The sequence below is a fragment of the Ursus americanus genome, chromosome 2 (genome assembly GCF_024610735.1).
Source record: "Ursus americanus isolate L20-20 chromosome 2, mUrsAme1.1.p, whole genome shotgun sequence".
Classification (NCBI taxonomy): domain Eukaryota; kingdom Metazoa; phylum Chordata; class Mammalia; order Carnivora; family Ursidae; genus Ursus; species Ursus americanus.
This window is the reverse complement of record NC_142128.1, coordinates 52,064,252-52,091,770: the sequence shown is the minus strand read 5'-3', so window position 1 is coordinate 52,091,770 and position 27,519 is coordinate 52,064,252. Positions and strand designations below refer to the sequence as shown.

The 27,519-nt window shown below is 38.1% G+C and overlaps 1 protein-coding gene across 1 annotated transcript in view; it reads right to left on the bottom strand.

Moving 5' to 3' along the window:
* Positions 1-27,519, bottom strand: part of RAB3GAP2 (RAB3 GTPase activating non-catalytic protein subunit 2) — a 97,236-nt gene that overhangs the window by 20,099 nt on the left and 49,618 nt on the right. The window contains exons 10-24 of the mRNA XM_045809635.2: positions 26,060-26,208; positions 24,950-25,029; positions 24,714-24,803; positions 23,241-23,380; positions 21,283-21,499; positions 20,579-20,722; positions 20,284-20,366; positions 19,875-19,939; positions 16,496-16,586; positions 14,537-14,664; positions 10,016-10,232; positions 9,540-9,637; positions 2,969-3,074; positions 2,554-2,714; positions 1,170-1,398 (exon numbers count right to left, since the gene is read on the bottom strand). Coding sequence (XP_045665591.2) covers positions 1,170-1,398; positions 2,554-2,714; positions 2,969-3,074; positions 9,540-9,637; positions 10,016-10,232; positions 14,537-14,664; positions 16,496-16,586; positions 19,875-19,939; positions 20,284-20,366; positions 20,579-20,722; positions 21,283-21,499; positions 23,241-23,380; positions 24,714-24,803; positions 24,950-25,029; positions 26,060-26,208 — 1,998 coding nt within the window. The remainder of the gene's footprint in view (positions 1-1,169; positions 1,399-2,553; positions 2,715-2,968; positions 3,075-9,539; positions 9,638-10,015; positions 10,233-14,536; positions 14,665-16,495; positions 16,587-19,874; positions 19,940-20,283; positions 20,367-20,578; positions 20,723-21,282; positions 21,500-23,240; positions 23,381-24,713; positions 24,804-24,949; positions 25,030-26,059; positions 26,209-27,519) is intronic.

The window sequence follows — 27,519 nt, the reverse complement described above, 5'->3', positions numbered from 1 at the left end:
AAGAAAAGTTAACTAAATAAAAATCTATAAATACACAGGTATTTATAAATCCAGGAATACAGACATTCCAGTATCAAATGCTGACAGAGCTGCTGGTGAAAACAAAGTACACCAAGACAATTAAAAATGTACGATGCTTATGGTCCTGCAGGATATAAGCACAAGAACCCCATGTTTCCAGGATAGTAGAAAGTGATAAATCACATAAAAGGTATAAAGTTCTGTGGAAACTAGGAGGAAGAAGAGAAAATTTGCAGCTAGCGGATCATGAGCAGTTTCTTAGAGGAGGTGGCACTTGAGCTGGGCCTTCAAAGAGGAGTAAGTACAATTTAGAATCCAGAATGGGACAGGTGGGGAGAGGGAAGGGGACAGGCTCAGACCCAGAGAGGGGAACCACACGGATGCTTCATTTGAACCGTAATCAAGCAACAAGCAAGAAATGGAAAAACGGGTTAGAGTCAAAGCCAAAAGTTCTTAGAGAACCAGTTTCTATTTGTTCCAGAAGTTCTCGAATTTCTTAAGTCTCAGAATCCCCTTAAACTCTTAAAAATTACTGACAATCCCAAGAACTTTAGCTTATGAGTTATATTTATTCATATTCATAGTATTCGAAGTTAAAATTGAGAAAATTTTAAAATATTTTTAATTCATTTTTAAATACAAATAATAAACCTACTACATGTTAATAACATTTTATGAAAATATAGTTCCCAAAGCAAGAAAAGACGTTTAGTGAGAGGAGTAACACTACAACCTTTGCAAATCTCTTCAACTGTCTAGCTTATATCTGGATTCTCCAGTCAGCTTCCGCATTCCATCTACTGGGATCTGTTGTTGTGGCTGAAGTACAGGAGGAAAAGCCAGCCTCCCACCAACCGGAAGTTGGAAAAGGGAGGGCTCTGGAGGTCCTCTGACCACTCTGAGAAGCACGGCTAATTCTCTAAGGCAGAGGGAGGTAGTGCGGATTCCTGAGCAGGGAATGGACAGAATCAGACTCTGAGAAGATTAACTGAGAAGAAGTATGTGGTGGGTTACTTTTAATTTTTTAAAAATCTAAATGTATTTTTCTTTCCCAGTCCTTTCAGTCATGTCTATAAAACCCACCAGAAACGCCCATCCCCCACAAACGTAAATCTGCAGGTGCAACGCTCAAATACGCTCCAGCCTACCTTTTCCTCCTGCCAGCAACTTTTTGACAGAAAGCCTCGGCAGTGGCTCGGCCTGCAGTGATGACGGCTTGGAGGCCGGCGAGTTGGCCTTGCTGTGGAGCAGAGTCTGAAGGATGAGACAGTCCTCCAGCTGCTTCAGCAGGAGCTTCCAGTATTCAGTGTCAAGAGAAAGGGCCTCCCAGGAATCGGTGAGGGCCTCGGAATCAGCACCCAAAACTGTCTGGGAAAACTAACAGAAAAAGCACTGGTGATGCGCTGGCAAAGATTCTGGATCAACAGTCACTTGAACGAGATTTTAACTTGAAAGCTGAGGGACCGTCAGGCTACGTCACGAAACAATACACAGATGCTATTTCACAAATATCACTACTTGGCTGGATGGAACATGAGTGACAAGAGGGGACTGGAGACTCGGGGGCAACCGTGACAGAGTCTGGACATTTACAGAAAGACCTGCGGCAAGGCCCCTGATTCATGCAATGCGTACTAACAAGTTTGCAGGGCCATCCCTGACAAGGGCCACGGTCTTCTCTGTCAGAACCAGGACAGTGCTCGCTCTTCAGAATGCACTCTCCAACATATAAAATGTGTCTCCAATTCCTTCTCTCTCCATTAGAAACATCTTAATCCAGTGATATCGAATTTAACACATAAACTGAGACTGACAACGTTAAGTGAATCCCTACAGGCCTATTTAACAGACTCATCCAACGAAACGCAACCCCTAGAAAAAAATTTGATCTACCATGAGATACAAGAGAAGTTTGTTTTGTTTTTAAAAAATAAATTTGAATCTTTAAAAGATGAGGAAAAACCCACAAAGCACAAGGTCAATAGGGAACTTTTATTCAAGTCATTCAACACTCCATGCCTGAAACTGCTTGTGTTTATAAAAGGGGGAGGGTCACAAATATAACTGTAGAGCTTTAGAGCGACAACGAACCTCGAAATACTGCGGCCTAACCTTGACTCTTCAGACGAAGACCCCGAAGCAGGAGACTCGTGTTTAAGGGACTTAGCACAAATCACCACTGCTGGCAGGGAGCAGGAGACTGGTGTTTAAGGGACTTAGCACAAATCACCACTGCTGGCAGGGAGCCAGATCCCTGCCCCCCAACTGCAGTGCTTCTCCCCTCGAGGTGAAAAGTACAAGGTGACGGCAAACTTCAAGCACGCGTGTCACCTGCATAAGCAAGTTAAGGGCAGCCCCTCTCACTCCCAAAAAGACAAAGGAGAACCTGCTGACACACATTTCAAACTCCAGCTGCTCCATGACAGCAAAGACACTGTAGCCCCAGACGACAACAAGCAGCCCCTAAGCAGGCCTGACAGGTACAGACCCAGCCTCTCCAAGGACAGGTGCACCCCCGCCCCACCCACTTACTTTTTTCTCGGTCATATTGTTCGAGATCTGTGCGGCAACGGAATGCCCAACGTGTGCAGACAAGAGAGCAGCTCCGTTGTTCTCAGACTGAATACAAGCCGTGCGCATCTGCTGCCACCAAGGGGACACAGACTGGGAATCCCACGTCTCATCGATGGCCACTACGGGCAAAGAGAGAAAGTTAAAAAAGAAACTTTGAGCTTGTCAATCTTTCTGCTCAATCTTTAACATTAAACATAATGTTGAAACTAAATTCCCCACTGATGTATCTGTAAATTTCTGAATTAGAAAATAAACCCATGGGGCGCCGGGGTGGCTCAGTCGGTTAAGCGCCTGCTTTTGGCTCAGGTCATTTCCAAGAGCAGCGGTCTACATCTCAAGGCCCACGGAACTACAATATCCACCAGCCTTTTACCTTTCATCTTGCTCAGAAGGGACAGCATTGTATGAAGACAGCACACAGACTGCGGTTTATCCAAAATATCTTTTTCCTTAGACAGCCAAACACTCAGGAGCAGAGACTGAAATCAAATTAAATAATTTTCAGTAATAAAAAACCACAATGTTGCAGTTTTCAAGAGAGCACAGATGTGTATATGAGTGATTCAGTCCTTTGGGGTAAGAAATAAGGGGCTGCTCGTTACATCACACAACGTGAGGGCCAGAACAAGGTACCTTGTCTACTTAAGAGATCCTTTATCATCTGTCAGATATGTAACTCCCACTGTTGCCATCTCTTCTGTGGGTTAAGCTTGCCTTCCAGGTTGAGGCCTGATTAGGGAGCATATTACCAGAAAGGTGACTACCAAGTTACACAGATCACTGTAGTTTGGGGAGAAGCCACTCAGCTGATGGGAGGAAAGAAGGATCTGGGGCTGTGGACCTTACCGCACATTGGCCACAACGTACTGTGGACTTGGCAGTGCTAAACAGGTTAAGTAAAACTATCAGATTCTAGTTTTTAAATTACTAATAAGTCATGAGAAACAGACTTTATAAGCAAAAACACCTAAAACAACATAAGTGACTTTTAAGATGCCTATGAACTAGCTTATCTACTTAAAACTGAAATATTTTAAGATGTACAAAATTTGCACACAGATAATTCTGGGATGAGAAGTTCAATGCCACGCACCACGCCTGTAAGTACTGGTGTTTGTGAAAGCCTTGTGCTTTAATTCTGCAGGACCTTCATGTAAAAAAAAAAAAAGCTTGAAAAGAAAAGGTTGGCTACCAGTTTAAAAATATTAATATAAATACTTCTCAAAAATGAAGAAGAGTAGGAAGTTGAAGTCGTGTGTGAAGAAAATTAACTTAGGAGAACAACCGAAGGGCGAGGAGATGGAAGTACTCGCCAGGCATCATCCCGTCCAATCCCAACAACCTCGTGGCAGGGACGGTCTCCCAGATTTCACAAATGATGAAAAGTAACTTACCCAGCACCATATAGCTAATGAGTCAGGACTGAAGTCTGAACCAAGATCTGCCTGATTCTAACACCCGTGGTTTTTCTCTTTAAAAAACTGCACGTGTATAGACATGTACATGTGCACATAATTTGTACCAATAAACACACGCACTTTCAAAAGGAGTCTATTTCTCCCTTTTCAGTTAGTTCAACCTTCTTTCGTCTTTCCCTATTTCAGCCTTTCTACCTCATCCTATCTGGAAACTTATTTATTTTTTACAACCAAATATGTGCTAACAACAATAAAGGCTAATGGTTACAGACAGCGCGCAATGTGCCAAGTCCCTGGCAGCTTTCGAAGTAGAGCTATAGAGAGCATTACCGGGGGGGGGGGGTGTCACTGCTTTATAAAACTGGGGTCGTATTATACCACGTGCATTCCACTTGCCACACAACGTTCTGTGTGGTCCCCAAAATTTCAACTGACTTTATCCACTCATCAAGGTTATTCCCTCTCTTTTAGGCCTTCTCGTTGCCTCACACAACACTGCTACTTATAACCACGAGCCAGGCTAAAAAGAATGAGCTGCCTGTAGAGGCGACAATGACAAATTGACAAGATCAACTGGAAATGACCCCAGTGTTTGGGGCGCACATGTACTAGGAAAGCAAATGAAAAGGAAATAAGGGGGGATGGGAGAGCTTATATTTTGGGTTCACTCTGATTAATTTTAGGCACAGAATGTATGACCAGGGGTATTTGAAGAGCACACCAGGTTTCTAAACACACCTATGGGTTTAGTGTCTTTCAAAGCTTAAGTCATCTTTTCACCAGCAACAAAGTTTCAAAATGTTCAAAAAGATGGACAACCCAAAGAGTTAGAAAAATTAAATGCCATGACCTGAGTCCCTCTTCATACTATAAACTCTTTTTTTCTCTCCAACTAACCACTCCCCCTATCTACTACCACCACCTTTATTTAGCAAATTCTAAAACAAAAAAATCCTAACTCTCATCTCTCTAGGTCAGCCCTGTTTCTAACTCTCATGCAACAATATAATCTTTGCTTATTACCTAGTGGGTGCTCCTCTTTTTTTTTTTTTTTTTAAGTTAACTTTAAAAATCCAATCAGTTATGCTTTAGTTAGCATGTTAAAAGTTGGTGTGAAATAGAGGTTGCCATGGGAGCTATCAGAACACAATGACATAATTTTAGAATCACTTATAAGCAACAGAAAGATTTTTTAAGCTTCAGGAAAAATTAAGGTAAAAGGAGAAAAATAATCAAAGAGGAGAATACAGAGATAACACATAAAAACATACGCATAGACACACATAACAGAAAAAGAGAGTATACAGAAGGTAACGATCTCTGTAACTAGTAAATACAAAAACAGCCTTTCAGAACATCACAGCAAAGAATGTCACACTGTATTATTCACAATGTGGATATTCATATTCTAAACGTAAACTATGCTATTTCACATATAAATGTCCCATACTGACATATTAACAGATGATATCTGAGTATTAGATTTTTATTAAGAGAAACCTTGAGAGGAAATTTAGTTAATTCCTCTTTTCTAAGTCAAGCATATCTAAGACTTGGTAAAACCTGTACCTAAGAATGAAGTAGAAAATTCCACTGGTTCTTGGTAGATGCTTCTAATGCCTAATGAACTTTACTTTTTGCTAAGTATCCTCCTCCTGTAATGTTAACATCCCAGCTGTTTTAAACCTTCCCTCAGCAGAAATGCTGGCAGACAGAACATGAAGAAGCCATCTGTTAGCCCTGTCTCTACTTAAACTTATTTTCTTAGTTTTTTGAATGAGCCTTATTTTCTAGTCTTTCCTAAAAACTAGGTCTGTTTTAGTATACGGAATTAAAACTTGATAAAATTCCAGTGAGGGTAATTATAGTTTTAAACATGTAAACATTTAAAAAACTATCAGGCTGCTGTCTGTGAATTACGCTAATACAGTAAAATACTGACTAAATCAAATTTAAGTTTTACAGAAAAATTGGAGGGAATAGTACATCTAGAAATATTTCCAAATTTAACAATATACATATATATGTATACGTGTGTGTGTATATAGATTATAAGCAGCAAATTTCTTCATGAACATAATTCCAATAAAACTACCATTTAAAATAGTTCAGAAAAAAATAGGAAGAGTTAACATTTCAGATAATATACCTTTATAACACTAATATATTTTGCTGAAAGACCTAACGCCTTTTACTCATGACTTTTATATGCTTATCTCCTAAAAGTCTATTACTCTTTTAATGTAATACAATAGACATTTATTCTCTTTTTAAAAAACTATTTGAAATTTAATAACTTAGAAAAATGTTATTGGTCAATATTTTCGCACTGGCACTAACTGCTTTGGGAATGAGCGAGCTGTAAGCGAGATGCACACTTACTCCATGGGTACACAAACCCCTGCACTTGACCTTCCCAAGGCCAGGCGGCTTACTCACGGCCTGAACGTGAGGGCTGCGGTTTCCTCTGACCAATATGACCACAATGACCAAGCAGGCTTTTTAAAAAAGTGGTCTTATTGTACATTCAATGTCTTACTTTAATTCTTGGGCTTTGTATTTTGGTTTTGGGGGGACAGAGTTTGAAGAAGTTTCCCCTTCCCTTCCCATTCATACTATTATTTACATACTTTCGGTGAAATACCTTATTTCTCTGTATTCAATGGTAGGATTTTAAAAACTTACGCAATTGCTTAAAAGCATTCAGCTATTGATAGAATACTTTAAAAACCTAACCATAAAATATTCGTCTGAGAAAAGCAAAGGGAAAGTGACCAATCGTTTGGAATGCATGAAATACAGTTTGAGTTAGATAATTTCACCCATTTTATAAATTCTATAGCACAATAATATACTTTCAGATCATAGCTTTATGGATTTAAAGTAGTGAAATTTCCTATATATCACTTTATTACACACACACACATATTTTTTATGTGTATAAAAAATTTATATTTACAATATATTTACAATAAAGTTCACTAATTTTACAATAAAGTTGTTCACAATTTACAATAAAGTTCACTAATTTTAAGTTGGGGTGGCCAACACCATAAACACAGTTAAGAACACCTTCATCTGCAAGCTCCCCTGTGCTTCCTGTAGTCCATCTCCAACCCCCACCCTCATCCTCTAGCAAACGCCCATCGGCTCTGTCACTGTATTTTTGCTTATTCTAGTATTTCACATAATTAACATCATACAGTAGGTAGTCTTGTTTCCGGATCTTTTCACTTAGTATAATGCTTCTGAGATTCAGTCATCTATTTATTACACAGTTATTCTGTGTATCGGTTCATCCCACTGTATGGATATACCGTAACTACTCGGGTTGTTTGCACTTTAGGCTATTATGCATAAAGCTGCTTTAACTTTTTATTCCAAATCTATGTGAACATAGGTTTTCATTCTTAGATAAATACCTAGGAGATTGCTGGATTTTATGGTAAACCTCTGTTCAACATTATAAGACACTTTTATTCCAAAGTTGTCGTATTAGTTGGCATTTCCATTAGCCGTGTTCGAAGTTCTGACTGATCCACATCTCCATCGACACTTGGTGCCATCAGGAGTCTTAATTTCCATCATCCTCTTGAGTAAGAGACTGCTGGGTTTTATGTGGCATTCCCCCAACAGCGAATGATGCTGACCACCTTTCAGGTGACCATTTGCCATTTGTAAATATACTTTTTGGTGATGTGACATTTCAAATCTTTCACTTTCCTTATTGTATTGTCTTATTATTGAGTCATATAAATTCTTTCTTCATGTGGATTCAATTCATTTATCAACTGTAAGTTTTGAAAGAGAGGTTTGCCTTTCAGTTTCTTAACAGTTCTAAAACACAGAAGTTCTGAATTTTGATGAAATGTAATTGATCAATATTTTCTTTTATGGTCATGGTTTTTGTGCCCTATGAAATCTTCGCCTGAACCAAGCTTTCTCCTGTGTTTTCTTCTGTAAGTTCTGTAGTTTTAGCTCTTATATTTATGTCCCAATTTGAGTTAATTTTTTATATATGGCTTGAGGTAAGATTTAAGGTTCATTTTTTCCCTGTTTCCTGAACCCCAGATTTAATGCAGACATTTTGATACTGATTAAACACAATATAAAAATAAGAAGTATTCTGTACTCCTCTTATTTCAGCATCTCAACTCTGAATAATAAGAAATACCTCTTCTCTTCTTAACTTTTCATTTTATAATAGTTATAGATTCATTAGGGGCACAAAAAAAATGCACAACAAAGTCCCACAGACCTTTCCCACACCCTCCCCTAATGGTGACATCTTACACAATATCAAAATCAAGAAGTTAACGTTGGTAAAACCCATAGAGCTTATTCAAATTTCACCAGTACTGCACGCACACTCATGTGTGTGCATGCAATTCTATCAAATGTGTAGCTTTTCAAAAACATCACCATGATTAAGCACTCAACTATACACCAAGACTCCCCTGAGTCAACCCTTTGTAGCCACGCCCATCCCTCCCATCACTCATCCCTCACCCTTGGCCACCACTAACCTCTTCCTATCTCTGTAACAGTGCTATTTCATGACTGCTACAAAAATGGAATCATGCAAATACATGTCTTTCCAAGATGGATATTTTTCCACCCAGGATATTTTTCTCGCAGCTCATTCAAGTTATTGTGTGAATCAATAGTTGAGTCTTTATTGTTGAAGCGTAGTCCACAGTAAAGATGTACCACAGTTTGTTTAACCATTCACCCACCGAAGGACATTTGTGTAGTTTGCAGTTTGGGGCTATTATGAATAAAGCCGCTTATGAACATCCATGACAACCTATGCATTTAACTGCCTTACTGCAAAGTAACAAAGAATGGAATCTGTTTTTAAAGGATGTAAATGTTCGATTAAAACAATACATGAACACAGTCAACAGTCTCAGAGAGGAGATTGCCCAGATCCTGGCCAAAATGTAAGGTGTTAGTGGGGATGTGAAAGAGCATGTTATGTGTGCACGTGAGGGGGTTAGGGTAAAGAGAAGGGAGGACAGCAGGGTCAACCCTCCACCCCCCAATCCTGTGCAGAAGGGCCAACGTTTAGTGTTGTTGTTTTCTACTGAATGATTCTTTTGTTTTACATTTGTTATAGTACAGAGACTAAACCCTAACTTATATTCAAAGTTTGTGAATGTTTGATAACAGTTTTGTATTGCTCTAAGGGAAGGTGATTTTGTTCTCTAAATAAGATCGTTTTTACTTCTAATATGATCAATTTCACTGATGATCACAATCCCCTACAAATGCATGCATACGTGTCAGATTCTAAATTTATTTTAGGCCAACCATGGAATATGCCCGCTAGAATTTATAGGGAATTACAAAAATAAAACAGTATTACTCAATTAAATATGGTGATTATAAATTTCTTTGACCACTTTTGGAAGGTTTTCATGTATGGTCTATGATATGCTTTGGACAATGGTTTAAAAAAAAAAAAGGACTAACACTTCTGGATAACATGAGCGGGGAAGAAAAGCGTGCAACAAGAAAGCTTACCAACAACAGCTGAGGACTAAGGCCAGCTGACTCCAGAGTGTGACACATATCCTCGGTAGAGCTTTCTCCATGCAAACACTTCCAAAAAAAGAAACTGCCTAGTAAAATAAAAGCAAAATGCATTAACCAATGGCTACTTACCGTTTGGAGTAACACTCTTCCTGAATTGCAATCTAGATCCCCAGAGAAGCAAACCAGCATAAACAAAAGAAATTAATGTCTCCATTTGCTTGATTTTAAAGCAGAAGGCAAATCATTACATGTCTAACACTGTCTTTTCAGTATATGTATTAGCCAATAAAACTTTTATGACATAGTGCCTACATATCCAGAGTATATTTTGTTCGCTGAAAAATATATATTAAATTCTTAGCTTAATTTTAAAAACAAACTGAATCTTTGAGGTGCTATAAACTCCTCCCAGGCTTTCCTCCAGAAGAGGCGGGATTCAAAGAGCAGTTTATCATTCCACCCACCTAAAGCCACATACTCCTCTTCACTTATCTTCTTTATGTTGATCACATCTTTCTCATATTCTAAATATTCCAGGAATGTTTTTACAGGCAACACACCATCCTTATCATCAGAAAATCGGACTGTAGCAGTCCTGGTTTTTTCCTCTTTGTACTTCTCTAGTAATGCCTGGAGTTTAAGCAGTTCTTTTTCATCAAGCCTCAGTAACACAGCCAAGTCCTTAAAAAATAGGGGGAAAAAAAAAGTTTTGAATACACCGTGTCTCTTCCTATGACTCTGCCACAGGACTCAGCCCCATTCTCTGAAGTGAAATCCAAGACCAAAAGCAAATGATGACTTGTCAATTAACTCACTCGGCTTAAAATTTTACTCACCAATTCATGAGCTGGATATTAAATAACCTGAACTAATCTTGAAATACTATATATTACTAAAAGTACCATTTTTATAAAATTTCTTGAGAATACTCCATAATCTTCTAAAATGTTTGAATTTTACTAAAATTGTATTAATTTAGAATCAGAAAAAAATTCCAAGTGTATCAACTGCAACTCTTGTGATTCTAAGTAAACTAAAGGCCTATTTGAAATTGAATATTTATTAAGCAACATAAACACAATAAAATAAAAAATACTGGAAACCAAGCCTCACTGTATCTACACATATGTCCTCTATGTGGCTCTCGGGGATACAGAGGTTGAAAAGTTCCAGATATATCCTGCCAGCCTTTCAAGCTATCTTTATAGACCATACGTGCAAAAACATCTCCTGATATTACTATTATTTTTCTAAAGTAGGGATAAACATACACACACAGACATACGCTTAAAAGACCATAAATTCACCATAGCAAGCAAAACATCCCCCCCAACATACTGTTGTTTTTAAAAATAGTAGTAAACTGCAGAGTGCTACGAACACACACCAGTCGTTCAATGCTATACTGAATTATATGAGGCTTATATGAACTGCGTCCCACAGCAACAAAAAGGTCTCCAGACTTGAATTTTAGTTTTATATGCACAAGATTAGCCATTCAGCCTAGAAGCAGACTGTACTTTTTTTGAAGGATCTAAACAAGTTCATAGCAAAATATAATTTTAATTCTTAAAAAGTGCTTTAAAAATCAAAAATAATAAAAAAGAACAATCAGCCAACTGATATTTTAAATTTTGTAATTTTTCTCTTCTCTTTGCATACTGTTATTGGGCTATCAAGTGAAAATGAATTCTGCAGAGGATTACTAATGACATATACTTAACTTTCTTTGGTGAGGTAGGAAAGTTTGGATCTTTTGAAAAAAATTAGGCATCGAAGAATCGATGAACTATCTAGGCAATCCTGCAGACATCATTTAGTCAGCTTGAACCTTATCGCTGTTTGAAATGATTTACACTGCTGCTGAAGTAGAAAGGAAAACAAAAAGATCCTGAGAAGTGGCTTTGTTGTTTATAATGGCAATTGCAGAATATTATAAGGACTGTTAAAATGCTTTATGAAATCTATCTACAATCCCGAGGTTAAAAAGATTTTAGACCATTTTTTGACGGGTCATTTGTTTTTTGAGTGTTGGGTCTGAGAAATTCTTTATAGATCTTGGATATCAGCCCTTTATCTGTAATGTCATTTGCAACGATCTTCTCCCATCCCATGGGTTGCCTCTTAGTTTTGTTGACCGTTTCCTTTGCTGTGCAGAAAGGAGCTTTTTATCTTCAGGAAGTCCCAAAAGTTCATTTTTGCTTTTGTTTCCCTTGCCTTTGGAGACATGTCTTGAAAGAAGTTGGTGTGGCCGATGAAGAGGTTACTGCCTATGTTCTCCTCTAGGATTTTGATGGAGTCATGTCTCACATTGAGCTCTTTCATCCATTTTGAGTTTATCTTTGTGCATGGTGTAAGAGAATGGTCCAGCTTCATTCTTCTGCATGTAGCTGTCCAATTTTCCCAGCACCATTTTTAAAAAGATTGTCTTTTTTCCACTGGATATTTTTTCCTGATTTGTCAAAGATTAGTTGACCATAGAGTTGAGGGTCCATTTCTGGAGTCTCTATTCTGTTCCATTGATCTATGTGTCTGTTTTTGTGCCAATACCATGCTGTCTTAGTGATCACAGCTTCGTAATACAGCTTGAAGTCAGGCAACATCATGCCCCCAGCTTTTTCTTTTTCAACATTCCCTTGGTGATTCGGGGTCTTTTCTGGTTCCATACAAATTCTAGGATTGTTTGTTCCAGCTCCCTGAAAAGTGCCAATGGTATTTTAATAGGGATGGCACTGAAAGTGTAGATTGCTCTGGGCAGGACAGACACTTTAACAATGTTTGTTCTTCCACTCCATGAGCATGGAATGTTTTTTTATCTTTTTGTGTCTTCCTCAATTTCTTTCTTAAGTGATCTGTAGTTTCTAGAGTATAGATCTTTACCTCTTTGGTTAGATTTATTCCGAGGTATCTTATGGTTTTCGTTGCTATTGTAAATGGAATCGATTCCTTAATTTCTCTTTCTACAGTTACATTGTTAGGGTATAGAAAAGCAACTGGTTTCTGTGCATTGATTTTGTATCCTGCCATATTGCTAAACTGCTGTATGAGTTCTAGTAATTTAGGGGTGGAGTCTTTTGGGTTTTCGACATAAAGTATCACGTCATCTGCGAAGAGAGAGAGTTTGACTTCTCTGCCAATTTGGATGCCTTTTTTTTTTTTTTTTTTAAGATTTTATTTATTTATTTGACAGGATAGAGACAGCCAGCGAGAGAGGGAACACAAGCAGGGGGAGTGGGAGAGGAAGAAGCAGGCTCATAGCGGAGGAGCCTGATGTGGGACTCGATCCCATAACGCCGGGATCACGCCCTGAGCCGAAGGCAGAAGCTTAACCGCTGTGCCACCCAGGCGCCCCCAATTTGGATGCCTTTTAGTTCTTTCACTCTAACAGCTAGAGTAAATGAGGCAGAAGAACGAATTAGTGATCTAGAAGATAAGGTGATAGAAAGGAAGAAGCCAAGGAGGCCTGGGATAAACTGCTAAAAGCCCATGAGAACAGATTTAGAGAGATCAATGACACCATGAAATGTTCCAATGTCAGAATTATTGGGATCTCAGAGGGGGTAGAGAGAGACGACTAGAAGGTATATTTGAACAAACTGTAGCTGAGAACTTCCCTAATCTGGGGAAGGAAACAAGCATTTGTGTCCCAGAGGCAGAGAGGACCCCTCCCAAAATCAATAAGAACAGACCATCACCCAGGCATATAATAGTAAAACTCAATAATCTAAGAGCCAAGGAAGATATCCTGAGAACAGCTGGGGGGAAGAGACTTCTTAGGTAAGGAGGGAAGAATATCGGAATAATGTCAGACCTGCCCACAAAGACATGGCAAGCCAGAAAGGGCTGGCAAGACATATTCAGGTACTAAATGAGAAGAACATGCAGCCAAGAATACTTTATCCAGCAAGGCTGTCATTCAGAATGGATGGAGAGATAAAGAGCTTCCAGGACCAGCAGGAACTGAACGAATATGTGACCACCAAACCAGCCCTGCAAGAAATATTAAGGAGGATTCTATAAAAGTAAACCCCAAGAATAATTTAGACCAGAAATTTATAGAGACAATACATAAAAAAGATGTTAGAATGTGTAAGTGGTTTCCAGTACAGAAAGTCTTTCATCTTTCTGTTTAAAAATTTTTATTCACATATGTATATTTAAAATAAAAGGTTTCCACTTCAAACTTCAATTAAGTTTCAGATACACCAGATAATTTTTTTTTTAAGTAACATCAGTGACTTGACAAATCACTAAAATCACTTAAATAATAATTTTCCTTTAGATGAGCGGAAGGCATGGACCCTAGAGGCAAGCAACCTGTCCAGACGGTTATCTGACAGAAAGAGAGAACAACCTTTATCTCTATTCTCTATTAAGGAAACTATTTCTCTGTCTGAAAATAATTTTGCATACATGCCCCAGAAATGAGCAATACTGCATTGGAATGAAGATTACAAGGTACTGCCATTTTCTAAATGTTTTACAGAATGAAAACATAGAAATTTACTATAATTAAACACTTCAATGTAAGACAGAATTTTTCTTTTTTAGTATTTCATTATGTAGTAGACAACAGAACAAGCTGTATGAGTTTGTTCACAATAGCACCACAGAAAAACCAGTCTCTTCTGTTTGGCAAAACCTTTTTTTTTTTTTTTTTTTTTTTTAAGAAATTAAAGTTTTGCTACTTCAGCAAACTGAATATACTTTAATTGGCAATTCTTGTCCAGTTACGCTGTCAGAAGCAACCTTAAAAAATGAGTTGACAGAAACCAAATGCTTCTAGGACAGTGAAAATGGATTAACAATAAACTGTAATACCTTAGCACAAATAATATAAATTAAGCACTAAGGCACAGAGAGCCAGCAGGAGGTCTTATAAAGAAAATACACCTTTACACTTCATAAAAATTCTCAATTTTCTACTTCTTTACTATTAATTAAAAAATTAAAAATAACCAAAGAGATTATACAGAATTACTTACGTTATCCGAGAATGGTGTGTCTGAATGAAAATCAAGGGAATTTAACTGACTGACGGACTCATAAAGATGGAGTAATTTCAGTTTATTGGCACAAAACTGTAGCAATCCTTCGTCAATAGACTCAAGCTCTGAAAGGTGGAAGAAAAAAATACGTTGAAGAGATATATTTCACAAACTCGTAAAAAGGTCTTTCAATAACATTCATAGTATTATATACTTCTCTGATGTTCTAGTCTATTAAATACTGAGATACTTAAGCTGTAAGAGATTACTAAGATAATTTTTCCATCATGGAAAAATGTCCAAATTTTTAAATGAAATAAGGCACACTACTAGTGGGGGGGTGGGGGCCGGGGTAGGGAGAGAAAAAGAAGAAAAAAGACAGAGCTATCTTAGCCTAATACTCAAATTTTTTAAAACATGATCTGAAAACGGCTTTGAAGATATTCTCCCTTACCCCATAATACATATGCTGCCTATTCTGCTCACAGACAGAGGACAGACGAATAGAAAGCTGCCTGGCTCTTGTTATCATGGTGGTTAAAGATACCAGAATTCAAGCACAAACTCTAGACTGTAACAGATCTATCCTCAAGGAAGGCTGGCAAAGAGACCAAAGTACAATTCTACTTAACATTCTCCATCAATCAGGGATTTTTTTAAGATTAATGCTAGAGAAATACTCTCTATATAATACACTCCCACTATCATAATTATTTAAATATTTATCATCTAATATAAAACAACTATTCTTTTAAAAGGCAGGAACTTTATCTCCAAGAGCTGGTATAGCTACAATAAAACTTAGCATATTAAACAGGTGAAATTTTTAGGAGTCTCAATTATGGGTAGAACTTGAAACTGGTGATGATTTTATAGAATTCCAACAGTGGTATTTGGTTCACTCTCAGCCCAGTGCAAGATAAATTCTGATTCAAAAAATTTTGAGATTTTGGTAAAGCCTTGAGGGATGGGGGCGATTTATAAGCATACTATGCTTTTTGAAAGAGGTATTTCTAACAAGTTGTAGATACTAAAGAAATTCACTATTTTCCAAAAGTCAGCTCTAGATATGTGTTGAAAAAAAATCTCAACATTAGGATGCCTGAAGTCTTGAAATGATCTGTTCATTAAACCACTTTAAGTTGGCTTAAATATAAATATAAAGCTGGCTTTATATAATTAACATGACAAGCAAAAAGTCACAGCTAGATGAAGTCCGCACATCACACACTTCAATTTAACTGATGTTAGGTATTCAGAATAAATTGAATTTTGCTGACTCAGCTGGATAGAGTTAAAATCCCATAGGTAGTTCTTTTCAGACAAATTTTGAACAGTAAAAAACAACCAGCAAACTCAGAACTAATAATTCATTCATAGTCCAATTTTGGAAGTCCCTACTGTTCATGAGGGAATGGAAGGGGAAAGGTGGATTCCATACACTAACGGAATGTTAATTCAAAGTGTACTTTTTTAAAATCATTATCTCAGTCAAAACAAAATTATTTAAAGAATGCTGCATCTACAGAAATCGCTCTCCTACCATAGTTAAATAAAAGACAGTGAAAGCAAGAAAGCCCAGCTGTTTTTTTGCAGACCACCAGCTAACTTTCTCTCCTCATGCTGCTGTCTTTCACACGTGTACGACTGTATCAGAATAACCACTTCTCACCATCCTATACTGGTGTCTTTCCTCACAGTAGAAAGATTTTAAAGAAAAATATTTACAGAAAGAGATAATATATTCAGAGAAAGCTCAGATGAACACCAGCTGCATATACCAAATAGGGAATAAAAAAAGTCTCCAAATACTAAAGGTATGAAATAAGTTACCTTATTTCTTATAGTATTTCCACATTGAAGTAACATGATGATATCATAAACAGGCACAGCTTTTTATAATCAGAATTATAAAAATTGAAGACCAGAACCTCCAATCAGTACAAACCCTATTACCTTGATTTTTTAAAGTGTCCATTAAAGTCTGAGTGATGTTTCTAAGGCAGGAAAATGGTAATCGTTCACTTGCCAAAATGCTTTCCAAAGCCTAGAAGAAAGATATTCAGCAATTCTAACAATTAGAAGGCAACGATTTTGTTTTTTAAATTTTATATTTATGCAGACACCTTCACTTTCCCAAATTTCCAAGGGAAGCTCCATAGTTAAGATGTTTTAGAGCACATACCTAAGAAGGAGAGTGGCATCATATGTATTATGTAATCGATTTCATCTCATGGCAAAAAGTCCAGACTCAGAATGAAACAACTAGAAAGCAACTGGTATTTAATAGAATGGCCAAGATGAAACAAGGACCACGATAAAGCTATTCACCAATAAGAAGAGTGTAAGTCTATACTCACAGCCATAAATGAAAAGCAGAGGCTGTTACTGTTGTGTCAGTAATAAAATCTGACAACAACTTAATTACAGTTTAATGACTGAATTTGAGCATGGCCAGGTGAATATATGGGCCATGCAAGGTATATATATGCTCCCTACCTCACCCCATCTTCCTCTTTCTGCCCCTTCCCCAGGAGATACTTAAGAGCCTTCACCACCAGTTCCAAAATCTCTCTTTATGCCTAAAGCAACCAACCATCGAAATCACCAATGGGTAGACACATAAGTTAAAGTTCATACTTACCTTTTCATATTATTAGCCCATTAAGCTGGCTTTTTATTGATGAGAATAAATAATTTCAAGAGTAGGCTGAGAATGTAGCATGAGACAAAGACTGTAACACAACCACCTGTGTGTGTCTGTGTGTGTGTGTTTGTAAGAAATGGGTTCCGAGGGTGCCGCAAGAGGGTGGTCAAGCCCCTGATGAGGCCACTGCATGGTGGATATAAAGAAAGTGACTGAAAAAAGGAATACACCCAGGAAAATGTAACTGTCTCTCTTCTGTCTACCATTACACAAGCTAGCAGCTGGCTTACCTATTCATTCACTCTTCCAAAGCCTAAACTGTTTTTTTCCTTTAGTGTTGAAAACACCTACACAACTTTCAGCATTAGCTTCTCTAGCAATTTTTATAAAATTCATAGTTTCACACACAATTCAGTAGTATAATAATTTTTAAAAAGGTCAAGAAGACAGTTTGTAGTACACTGAACTTTCCCGATTTTGTTGTTCCAAGATGTAAGAGAAGAAAGAAGATGGCATCAAAATGAGAAGGCTTGTTTGGGTTATAGCCCTCCCTTTCTACCACGGTTCTCTAAACTACCTCTCTTCAATGCCCACCTTGTTAAAGGAATGTCATCTTTCATAACTGAGACTTCGCCCTGAGGAAAATGAGAACCAATTAGCCCTGTCAGTGGAATGGAGAACTTGATTAAAAGTTACAGGACTTGGGGGGTGCCTGGGTGGCTCAGTCGTTAAACGTCTGCCTTCGGCTCAGGACATGATCCCAGGGTTCTGGGAACGAGCCCCACATTGGGCTTCCTGCTCTGCTGGAAGCCTGCTTCTTCCTCTCCCACTCCCCCTGCTTGTGTTCCCTCTCTCGCTGGCTGTCTCTCTGTCAAATAAATAAATAAAATCTTAAAAAAAAAAAAGTTACAGGACTTGGGCGCCTAGGTGGCTCAATCAGTTAAGTGTCTGACTCTTGATTTTGGCTCAGATCATGATCTCAAGGTTGTGAGATCGAGCCCCACATCAGGCTATGCACTGGGTGTGGAGCCTGCTTAAGAGTCTCTCTCCCTCTCCCTCTGCTCCTTGCTACCCTCCTTCTCTTAAAAAAAAAAAAAAAAAGTCACAGGGACTTGCCTGTTCTACAAAATAAGAAAATATTTTTTAAAAATGACTGCAACAGGGGCGCCTGGGTGGCTCAGTCGTTAAGCGTCTGCCTTTGGCTCAGGGCATGATCCCAGCATTCTGGGATCGAGCCCCGCATTAGGCTCCCTCCTCCGCTGGGAGCTTTCTTCCTCCCCCACTCCCCCTGCTCGTGTTCCCTCTCTCGCTGGCTGTCTCTCTCTGTCAAATAAATAAATAAAATCTTTAAAAAAAAAAAAATGACTGCCACAGTAAAATAAAAGGGGATAAAAAGAAATCAATATTCACTAAATTCTCCCACATATCTAGCATTATTTTAGTTGTTGTGGATTATGAAATTGATGTATTTGGTGAAGTCCCTACTTGAAGGAACTTAAAAGAGGTAAAAAGAAAAAACTGGTGAGCTATGATTCATGCACATGAAATAATTAGAGAACAAGTAGCCATTAGCTATCCAGTTCTGACTAAACGCAGAGTAGGAGTTCAGAGGTATCCATGGGGACTGAAGTGTTGTGTAAGAATTTGTAGTGAGAACCTGAGCAGCATTATGAGGGGTTTGGAGAAGAGGGTGCATGTAAAAGAAATCACAGTGAGTTGTCATATTAGAACCACAAACCTGGCAAAGGGCAACAAGTCTGACCATTCCATGGGATGCTGAGGCTGTGGCGAACAGGCCCTCTTACCCAGTCCGAGTGGGAACAAGTGGGGAATAACATACTTGGTGCCAGCATTTTGAGAAGCGATCTTTCATCAACGAGTACAGCTAGAGAAGCTCAGGACCCTACAATTCCCCTCTTGGCTACAAACTCAAGAGAAGCTCTCACATATGTGCACTAGGAACATAAAGATACGTAGTATCCTATGTACAAGGATAATTCACAGTATCACCGTAATAGAAAAACCTGGAAACAGCCTAAATGCCCACTGACAGGAGCAGCGTGAATCAAGTACAATGGCAGACACAGTATACATTCACTGTAGCTTCGGGCATCAACAGGGACGTCTCAAAGAAACATAATGTTGAAGGAATGAAGTCACAGGAAGGAGTCATGGAGCATGACTCCGCTTATATAAAGTTTTAAAAGGCAGAAAACACCATCAATGTTTTAAAGGAGCCATACAGAAATAACACAACTATTAAAAGCAAAAGAGAGAGAAACAAAAAATTCTGAACACTGGTTACCTTAGGACTAGGAGAAGGGGCTTGAGGAGGGATACACAGGGCTCTTCAGAGTTCCTGGTAACATTCTATTTCCTAAGGTGGGTGGTCACACACAGGTGTCCATTATTATTCTGTAGTCTGAATATATGTTATGCATAGATGTGTGTGTTTCAAACATGCATACACGGCTATGGTAATGTTACTTAATTTCTTTAAAAAAGGAGGAAAGGAGAAAGAGAAACGGGAACTTCCATATGTGAATGTAAAAAGGATGCATGAGTAAAAACAGGAAAAGAAGAGGTTAGCCTGTCATGTTTGGAGGGAAAAAGGGAAATAAGCACTTTCTTAAGAGAAATATGTCCTAGCTACTCAGCAGGGAAGTTCACATTATTATACATACTTACTTGTTTCTTGGTTGCAGGATACTTAATATCAAGAATTAATTCCTTTATTTGTGTTTCAACCGAATCTACAAAGAGAAAATAAACCAAGGTAAACTTTTCTATTACAAGATAAGCTTTATTCTAAAAGCTGAATGCATATTTGTAACTATCAGTCAATCTAAAGGACTTCTGGTTTCTCTCACATTATTGTTTTATGGTTACAAATTTTAACATCTCCCAAAGGGCATGCCTCATATTTACAGAGCAATTCCAGTAAAAAATATACATGATTATTGCACCTCATCTTATTTCCAGGAGTTACAACAGCTCACAAAGGAACTGAAATATTTTGGTTGCTGCATTTAGAATATGTTATTAGTTTAGAAAATGACATAAGAGGACGCATTATTGTTTTTGCTAAAGGACGCACCGAGGTTGGGAGGTCTTGTTTTCAGCAGGGCGGCCAGCTTCTTCACGAGGTGCATGTCCTTGGCTCGTTCGCACTTCTTGTCGCTAAAACAATAAATACAACAAATTCTTACAGAATGTGAAATCACTTTCCTTCTAAGTCTGACACACTCCAACTCTCTTCTCCTTCATATTCATCCTATTTAACTTTAAAGATACCTGTCTAAGGAGAAAAACAACAACAAAATGGTAACTACAGAACAAAGAGCAAAATAAGGGATGGAAAAGTTAGGAGAGGGACACTGGATGAATCTTACCTCAGTGCTAAATGGAAAGGAACATTTACTGTTTTCACACTTCCAGACACTGGATCAACAAGACAGATCTGATAAGTCTGCGGCTGCCAACTCTGACTGGTAACATTATTTAAGCCCATTATTTTATAGCCAGGATACAGAAGCCTGGAGGAAATCGCAAACCAATACGGTAAGAATATTAGAGAAAAGGAGAAATGCCAAAAATGCTTTTATTATACTAGGGACTGCTATGTTATTATCAATTCAGGAGCACTAATAAGGCTTCATTTAAACACTAACTGATACCAAAAGCATAAGTAAAACAGACCCTGACTGAGTTCTGCCTTGTTAAAATGTGCTAGAAAATGAAAGGACAGTCAGGCCTATGTAGCAAAGGCAATCAAAGCCTTCCCTCACTTAACATCACCACCACAGGAATCTGGACTCTCCCCTCCTGAGCCGCCACAGCATAAGTAAGGGACAGGGACAAATGGCAGCACCACAGGTAACTTTATTAAATTCCGTAGCGTATCATGGCCTTTTCAGTAAGATTTTTTGTTATTAAATACTTAATCCTTAATTATATAGCGGGCACTCGCAGGGAAAACCATAACAAAGAACACTGCAATTCTCAAACAACTTGCAATCTAATAAGTAGCTTTAATAAAGACTTGAATAAAAGCATTCCTTTTTGTAACCAGGAAATGCCAGGGTTTGCAGCTTACCTGCAGTGCTTTCCCACGTTGAAAGCTCCCACTCTAGGTCCCTGCTGTGTGCTCCACACTTCTAAGATTCCCCTTCTTGGTGCATAGATCACAAGGAACTGAGCTACTCGGCTTGGACCCTGAGTATTTCCAAAGGGGGAAAAATCCGCCTTTTCTGGTACTCTTTCGTGGAGGTCCTCCACAATTTGGATCCAACCGATCTGTGCATCTCGATACCCTTGGAGACCGAGGAAAAGGGAAGGTCATTCGTTAATCTAGGGTCGGTTGTAGCCTTCTGAAGCACTCTGGGATATTTTAGCGAGGGGTTTAAGTTATAAAAGTACATTATCTTTTTAGTATGAAATATCTTAAACAGAAAAGATAGTAATTATAATCAATACTGAATCCATTACCAAGCATTATTAAATCTTAGTATTTTGTTACATTTGCTTCTGATCAGTTTCTTTAAAAAAAAAAAAAACAGATATTGTTACGGCTTCATGAGTACCCTTCCCCAATCCCACTCTCTCCCCTCCTCTCTTTAAAAAAATTCTCGTCCTTTAAAAAATTTGGGGAAGGTTACCAGGTTTGGATTTTAAATAAAAGTCCAATTAAAATGTAAGAGAAAGATGAACTTGATTTCCTGCTTGTCAAGTCCCTTGGTGCTATGCAGACAGGGAGAATATGGTGCAAGGTGGTGGCAGCGAGCCCCAGCCTATGAGAGAGAGATGTGGCTGACACAGTTCTCCATCTCAGCGGGGCCCTTTCCACATGCAACTGACCCCTCTTTTCCAAATATGGGGGAAAACTGCACCAGCTGCAGAAGGAAAAGCAACGATGCCAGCAGCAAGATCACTACAGTGGATCTGGACCAGCTGATATACCTATGTCTTCTATATTCTGGAAAAGTCTTGCTGAGAACCACCCTTCATGTTATTTCAGAAGGAGAAATGATGTATCTGCAGCACTAAAACCAGTTCTACAGACACTTAAACATGTAACAGGTAAACACTGCAGGAATTCTCTGGCAAGAATGTGACAGTGATCTCAATCTGTCCAGAGTAACTCAATGTCCTCAAAACCATTATTCCTCACATTGCTCAGTACAGACCAGATTGCATCATAACTGTGGTTTCTAACAGTAGTCTGTGCTGACATGTTACTATTCCTGATGATTCCAAAATATGCACTCTCCCTTCTTCCTTGGCCAAAGAGATTTTATCTTTTTCAGTGCGCCTACCTACATATTTTCAAGTCTTCCTTATAGTTAGATATGACTATGTGACTAAGTCCTAGTTAATGCACTGTAGAAAGAGCTTGGCAGGAAATAATCTTCAAAGTGGACTGGATCAGTTGGTAGTTCTTCTTCTTCCTTTCTTCCTTCCTGGAATGCAGACAAGAAGGCTGGAGGTCCAGCAGCCATCTGAACCATGAAATAACCTTGAGTGGGGAAGTTCGAGAAGTGAAACTGGGTTCCTGAGGATGTCCTGAACTTGGGTCTTTTATTAGCAGCTAACTACAGCTCCTAACTGATTCAGTACCAAGAAACTTAAGTAAATTGATAAAAGCATACAAATGTGGAAGTCAAGTCAGCAAAGATGGGTTTTGCCATCTTTAGTTTGAAAGACTTAGCATTCTAGATTTGAAGAGAACATCTGACTTAAATGTGACCTTAGGAAGTGGAATGAATGTAACGGGCAAGAAACTGACTTCAGGAATTTGACAATGACAGTGAGAACTGAAAAGTACACAAGGAAGAGATTAAAAGGGCGTATAAATTGATCAAACTTAAAGGATAATTGACTACTAGATCAAGCATTACTGACATGAGTTCATGTTAAAAAAAAAAAAAAAAAGACAGCACAAACATAACAAACTAAGCAATGTCGTCCACCAGAAGCTAAAGGATGATAATACTGCTCAACTATTGGGGTAAAAAGCAAATTAACATTTTTTTCTGGATTTTTATAAGGAAGTACCTTTCCACATGCGTATTGCAATTCCTCTAGCTACATCCAATAAAATTACTCTGCCAAAATCATCTGTTACTGCTGCCAGTGTGTTACAGGGAGACAGACATATACTTTCACCGTGGCGTCTAGAATCTGGAAGTCCAAATCTGATTTTAAAAGAAAATAAAAAGCTCAAATCAAAATCCAGTCTAGAAAAAGATGACAGAACCATGAAATGCATAAACAAAGTAGGCCAAATTTGTTTTTATATAAAGAAATACAAACCCTGCACGGATTAATAGTTAATTTATTACCTAATCACACCAGACATTTTGCAACACAAAATGCATTAAGAAGTTTCTTCCATTATAAAATAAAAACACCTAAGTTTTATTTCATAGATTTTCTATATAGATATCCAATCTTATATTTTGAGAATATCAAATATAACTATCTTTTCTTGATTAACTCTTATATCATAGGAAACAGTACCCTCACAACCAATTTAATTTTGGAATACATGGCTCCTACACAGGCATCTTTTGTCTAAGTTCATATTTCTAATCTCTTCTTTCTGCTAGATATCATATCCTGCTGACATCACTGTATCTGCCTGAAGAACTTCCCCTCTTCTAAACAATTATTTCTCATATGTTCTTGGTCTAGAACCAATCTTACGGAACTGTAAGACGAAAGGAAAGAGGTCCTAAGAAAGGAGCAGGTGCACTTGCTGGGAGGAAAGTCCCTGAGACAAGGTGCCCCAATGTTGTTAATCTATTTGGAAGCACAGAGCCATCTGGCTTACTTCTTGATTCTTCAGTGAATTTAGAAAATATGAGCTGCTATCATATTTTTTTAAAAATGAAAAAAAACCTCAGAGGATCATCTTCGATAAATGTTAATAACACGATTAGTTATATCTCTTGCTGAAGAACATCTACAAGGCGGGGAGGGCTCTGTTTCCCTTCACGGTAGTGTTCTATATTAGGTAATAAAAATGATTTAAAAACAAAATCAAACACAAATCACTCTCTCTCCCCAAAACCTAACAATTACGCTATCCTACAGCACAACTAAAGTAAACAAAAAAGCACAACACTGCAATCTGAAGAGTGCTTGAATGCGTGGGACTCCTTGTTTTTACGTTTTTTTAAGAAATCACTAAACACTTTTTAAGTTTATAGAGCTTACTGACAACCTAAGCTCTTTAAAAAAATTCAACAGCTCTCACAAAACAAATTTTCTTGCAACATAAGCTAAGGTTATAGGTATTTGTAAAAAAGCACACTCGGCAAATACACACTGAGCACCTACCATAGGGGACAGGGAGGCAACCGTGAACAAAACGGGCAAGAACCACTCTCCTCCTGGAGTTTACACTGTGACAGGAGAGCCAAAACCTCACGCGATCCACAAACCAGCTAAGCGCATCGGAAGACCGGGAATTTAACAATTCGCTTTTTAAAGCAGGAAAATCTGAGAGGAGCGCAACAGACTTGCCTGACAGCTAACGGGGTGGCTGGCTCCACCTTCGGTTTCTGCTTCTGCACGGCTTCTTCCTCGTGCTTGCTCTTCCAACCAAGCCAGCCGCTGAACAGAAAGAAAATGGGGAATAAAACAAGCGCTCCCAGCATTTTAATGAGCAGATGACCAAAACAGATGTTAAAACCCAGCAGATAATTGTACAGATAAGCCGATAATACAGATAACTGTACACGGGATTGTGATGGAATTACCTGGCAGCGTTAAATAAAGCAGAAGTGAGTTTACTCGCGACCGCCAGCGCCACATGAGACAGTAAGGGCTGTGTGCTCCCCTGGAAAATAGGACTCGTGAGGGAGAACACTGAACAGCTGACAAAGAAACAAAACGTGCTTTCTACACAAGGCTTACTTTTAAAAGTTCTGAAAAGCTGTAAAGCCTGGACTAGCAAAAATACTCAGCATCTTTCAGACCCTATAATAAAAGCTTTATTTTAGGAGGTAGCAATATAATCAAAAGTTTTAACTCTACAGTTTAACAGTAAAATCGCTAGTTGTCTATTTTGTGTCTTCAGGATTTCCCTCCTTAAATTGTAATTAGTTTAAAAAGTTTAAACTAGGACATTAAGATGGCATTATTCTAGCAGGGCTATGGATTTCCTATCTACACACAACTGGCTCCTGTCCCTCTTTTTTTTTTAATTTAAATATATATATATTTATATATATATTATATAAAATAATATATATTTATATAAAATATATATTATATAAAAATATATATTTTTATATATAAAATATATATTATATAAAAATTATATATTTTTATATATAAAATATATATTATATAAAAATATATATTTTTTATATATAAAATATATATATATATACACATTTTTTTTAAGTAAAGAGATAGTTTGGACAATTCTGAAAAGGCTGATTTTTTTAAGCGAGAAATAAGAGACACCAAGTCCAGCACCTAACAGCCCCCTATTCTAGGAACCAATTTCCACCACTTACATCAACCATACTTGGCAGCTTTACGACTCCTGATTTACTCAAATCCCTGGCGGGCCGACATTCCCAACCCTGAGCTGCTGACGACTACATCAATATTTAAAGACAAATCACCTGTCCAAGAACCTGGGGCATCAGAAACAGAGAAGTCTGTTCTACGCTGACTTTAGTTCCTTCTCAGTTCACCTAAAGAATTTAGAAGAAAGTCAGCGGAGACTAATTTTAGCTTCCAATGAAACTTAGAAATGCAAATCGCCGAATCTTTCTAAGGCTAACTCACAATACCCAATTTGTAGACAAGTTGAAAAACCAAGAGAGGCCTCACTCAGGATCAGTGAGGAAACTTACCTCTAAAGCATAGAAGAAGCCAGTAAATGGATTGGACCCGACAGTGATATACTGTGACATGGCGGGTGGACTGTTTTTAATTGCTGCGTTAAATCCACCTATGTTGGAGGCAGTCTTCATTTGGTCAAAAGGGGACAGAGTCATAATACCTATTTTAAAACAACAACAGCAACAAGACGTGAGCGGAATGCTTAAATTTTTATGTCAATTCCACTGGAAGACACAAAGTGCTTCGTTTTATTTAACAGATAAAAGTCATTTTTAAAACCGACAAAATCAATGTCATAAAATATTCATAAGATATTAAAAGTGCCATCTAAGCCATAAACTACTACAAAAACAAAATTTAAATATTAATTTTTTAACAGATACAAAATTCAAACAGTACAAAAAGTATAGTCTGCCTAGATCTCCTGGTATCAATCAGTTCTTAGAGGCCCCAACGGAAACAGTCGCGTATGCTGCTTTTCAGAGATGTCGTACATACGTAAATGACAGCACACCAGGTAAATGGATGTGTGCCTTACTTTTTTAATTAATTAAAGAGCAAATAGACATGCCTCATTCTTCTCAATCACTCAGAATATTCCACTGGATGGCCATACTGTAACTGATCTGACCTACCGATGGACATTTAGATTGTTTCCCATCTTTTGCCACTACAAATAATGCCGCAGTATCTCTCTCTGATATGTCTTTGTGCACCTATAGAAGTCTATCTGTATGGAAAATTCTTATAGACAGAAGTGTGGGCCCAGAGGGGATCATGTTTTGCAAATTTTATTAAAAATTGTTATATTGCATTCCATAGGGGTGGTGCTAATTTACACTCCCACCAAAAAGGTGAGAGAGCACCTGTGCTCCCATACCCCTCCCAACACAGCAAAACCAAACACTTTCAAACCTTCACTTTGTAGTCCAGAAATCCCCAACCTTTTCTAAGGAAGAGTTAACTTTTTATTACCCCAAGGCTCTAAGAGCAAAAGCAGACAGACTGAATGCTGGCACCCACATGCCTATGTGGAGTAGCAGAGGACAACCAAGGTCATGTAAATTCACCTGGGTGGCAGGGAGAGAAAGACAGGGGAGAACAAGCTTAGAGATCTAGGAAGTAAAGATGTACTGCTAAGATTCCAACCTATGTGGACTCAGGCACACGTATGGTACCTGGGTACCTGTCTTCCATGAAAACACCCAGTTGCGAAGTTCTGAACCCAAATACACTGCAGAATGGAACATGAGTTATCTTAATTTTCATATATAGGTGTTGCCTCTACTTTGCCTGCAAATGGTCAAAAAACACATTGTTCTGAAGAAGATTCCTGGGAAAGGAAATACTTTTAGGTAGTTCATGAGCAAACCATTTGCTGGATTTAGGATTAAAATGTTCAATAACTGTTGCAGAAGTTGGACTATGATGAAAGATCTGAATGCCTGGCTCACATTCATGAATGAATTCA